The sequence below is a fragment of the Tetrahymena thermophila genome (genome assembly GCF_000189635.1).
Source record: "Tetrahymena thermophila SB210 genomic scaffold scf_8254597, whole genome shotgun sequence".
Classification (NCBI taxonomy): Eukaryota; Ciliophora; class Oligohymenophorea; order Hymenostomatida; family Tetrahymenidae; genus Tetrahymena; species Tetrahymena thermophila.
In genome coordinates this window covers 635,632-639,201 of record NW_002476368.1, presented here as the reverse complement: position 1 = coordinate 639,201, position 3,570 = coordinate 635,632, and the positions used below count along the sequence as shown (strand labels likewise).

Here is a 3,570-nt window from a genome sequence, read left to right as displayed (position 1 = left end):
TTATATCGAAAAATGATGCAAATGATATCAATTCGGAACAATGATAAAAGAATAAGCTAATAATTTAATTTAGAAGAAAAGGTCTTTTGGATTGTAATTCATCTGTAAAAATTCTTTTATAATTAATAGGAGGTACTTCAAGAAATTCCTTAGAGATCTCCAAAGCAAAACAAACAAATTTAATTAAAAATATTAGATATATTAAGTTAACATTAAATGAGAAAGATTGTCCTTCTTTTAGCTCTTTTGAGTTTGGCTTTCGCTGACTAAAACCCCATTTTCTTGAACGAAACTTACAACACTGGTTTTGTTAAGATCAGAAAGGATAGCGACATTTTCTATTGGTAATTTGACTCTCGTTCAAACCCTTCCACTGATCCCTTGGTCATTTGGTTGAATGGTGGCCCTGGTTGCTCTTCCCTCACTGGTCTTTTTGCTGAAAATGGTCCTTTCAAGGTCAATGACGATCTTACTCTCTCCTCCAACGCCTACTCTTGGAACTCCAATGCTAACCTCGTCTTCGTTGACCAACCCGTAGGTAAGAACAAAAACATCATTTAATTGTTTTTTACTGTTATTACTTCTCACTCTCTATTTACTTGATTTCTATTCATAATTTATAAGCATTCAAAATCAAATCCAAACGATAAATTAAAATTATATAAGTATAATTAAAATAAGGAAAGCAACCTAAGATTTACTATTTTTTAAATTTTAAGATTCCTTTCTATTTTGACAGTTTAATCGATAATTTCTATTTTAATAAGGTACTGGATACAGCAGAGCTGGTTTCAATGAATTCACTCACAACGAAACTTAAATTGCTGAAGATTTCTACTAATTCTTACTCGGTCTTTATGGTCGTTTCCCTCAATTCAAGGGTAAGAAACTCTTCATTACTGGTGAATCATACGCAGGTCACTACATCCCTGCCATCAGTGCTAAGATTGTCTCTGAAAACAACTAATGGATCAAGCTCGCTGGTTCTGCCATCGGTAACGGTTTGGTAAATATTCAAGATATTTATTAAGTTTTTCTTGCTTATTTTGTGAATTAAATGTTCATTCAAATAAATAAGTTTCTGTTAAATATTGTAACAAACTTTAATGACAAATAAATGGATGATTATTAATTTAATCTTGTTAAATATAATTTTTAAAATTTCACTTTAATTATTAAAATAGGTATCTCCTTACTAATAATACCCCGAATATGCTAACTTTGCTTATGAAAATAACTTGATCGGTAAGGTTAAATACAACATCTTAAAGGGAGCTTTCTGGGCTTGCCAACAATTAATTAAGGCAGGTGTCTCTTGGTTAGCTACCATGGAAGAATGCCAATTAGGTGTTACCAGCATTTTGGGTAATCCCTTAAAACCTAAATTCAATGTTTACGATATCAGAGACAAGTGTTCTACTCCTCCTCTCTGTTACGATTTCTCTAACATTGACAAGTTCCTTGCTTTACCTCAAGTTATCTAAGCTCTTGGTACTCAAGGCAGAAAGTGGGTTGAATGCTCTAAGCCTGTTCACTTAGCTTTAACTGCTGACTGGATGTTAGATCTTTCTCCTCAAGTTTCTTACCTCTTATCTAAGGGTGTTAAGGTCCTCGTTTACTCTGGTGACTAAGATTTCATTTGCAACTGGAGGTAATCTATATATCACAAATTATTTAACCAACTTTAAATATTACTTATTTATTTATTTACTTACTTACATTATTTTCCTAATTTTAACAGAGGTGGTGAAAAGTGGACCTACGAACTCTAATGGAGCAAACAAAAAGAATTCTAATAAACCGAATACACTTAATGGTAAAACTTCGGTGCTTACAAGACTGTTGATAACTTCACCTTCTTAAGAGTCTACTAAGCTGGTCACATGGTTCCTATGGATCAACCTCAAGCTGCTCTTGAAATGCTTAACCTCTTCATCAGTGGTCAACCCTTGTGAAGAACTTGCTGAAAAAAGTCTAAATTAAAATATAATATTTTTATAAAACTTAATAATAAATTTAAATGTAAGGATAATGAATGTATATTCGTTAATAAGTAAATTAACTGCTTTCTTTTCAAATGTTAATAAAAATTAAATTTTTGAAAAATTCTTAAACTTTATATAAAAATTTTTAAAAGCATTAAATTATTTTAAAATTTAATCTTATTTTAAGCTATTTTGAGTAGACAAAATGTAATAATTCATTGATTCATGCTACACTATTTTAATTATTTTGATAAAAATATAATTTTTATGCAATTATTAAATTGTTGGCTAACTCTATTCTTCCATTTAAAGAAAAATTATAATAAATTAATTTATGAAAGAAATATTGGAAATTTTTTTAGAATTTAAGGAAGTATTTTTTAGCTTTAGTAAATAAATATTTTAATAACTTCATCTGAAATTTAATTTATAAAGCTTACTACTAAGCAACATGCATGTTTAGGATCATTGTAAAAAGTCAAGTCTTTAATTTATTTTTTTAATGCTCTTCATTTTCAGTATGAAAAACTGCTTGAATGTAGTATAAAATAGAATATTTTCAAGAGCTAATATTTATTTGTTTTAACTTAAGATGATTATTCTAAATAATAAACTAATATTTGAAAGTCTAAATTTTAAGGTTTAACTTATTTTCTTAAAAGCTTAATCAAGAAGATAATTTATTCCAAATCCTGAACTAAATTATCCGGAGATTTTATACACATATTATTTATGATTGAGAACCCCTTTTAAATAATATTTATTTTATTTATTTTCCAGATAAATTAATATTTTTGATATTTTTTGTTATCAGTAACAAAATATTTTCATTGAATCCTATAAAAATTAAAGTAGAAAATTAAAACAAATTATGATAAAAAACTTTTTTATCATTCATATCTTCAATACAAAATAATTTTTGCAAAAATGAAACTTTAAGCTCAATTATTTTTTAAAAAAGGTTCATCAAACTAATAGTTAATAAGTATATCTAAAACTCTGAAGATGATAATATGGAATTTTACACTTTAATAACAATTTGATTCAAAACTCAGTCAAAAAAATAATTTAATTTATTTTTCATATTTACTTAAAAAACACTTGCGATATTTTTAGCATTAAGTATCAATATTATCTCCCTTTTGGCTAAGATTTATATTGTATTTTATTTATGATTGAGAACCCCGCAAAAATAATAATTATTCAATTTATTTTTAAGGTAGTTAAATTAATATTTATGATATTTTTAGTCTTCACTATCAAAATGTTTCCATTTAATTTTGCAAAAAATAAAATAGAATACAAAACTAAATTATTTTTAAATAGTTTTTTTATTATTATTCAAATCTTAAATAAAGAATAATTTTTTCAAAAATCAAACTATGGGTTAAATATTTTCTTAAGAAAGACTTATCAGACTTATAGTTAAGTATATCTAAAACCCTGAAAAGGATAATAGGTAGATTACACTTAAATAATAATTTGACTCAGATTTCCGCCAAGATAAAAATAATTTAATTTATTTTTCATAAAAAATAAACTAATAATTTTGATATTTTTAGTATTGAGTATCAAATTACCTCTA

At 26.3% G+C, this 3,570-nt stretch overlaps 1 protein-coding gene across 1 annotated transcript; it reads left to right on the top strand. All coding sequences in view use genetic code 6, as the record gives it.

The window, feature by feature from the left end:
- Positions 1–216: 216 nt before the first annotated feature.
- TTHERM_00346900 (serine carboxypeptidase family protein) lies at positions 217–1,955 on the top strand (the record flags this gene model as incomplete). The annotated part of the gene is made up of 4 exons (XM_001018531.2): positions 217–538; positions 768–1,006; positions 1,185–1,651; positions 1,742–1,955. The coding sequence occupies 4 exons, from the start codon at positions 217–219 to the stop codon at positions 1,953–1,955; spliced, it is 1,242 nt and encodes a 413-aa protein (XP_001018531.2).
- Between the last annotated feature and the right edge of the window lie 1,615 nt (positions 1,956–3,570).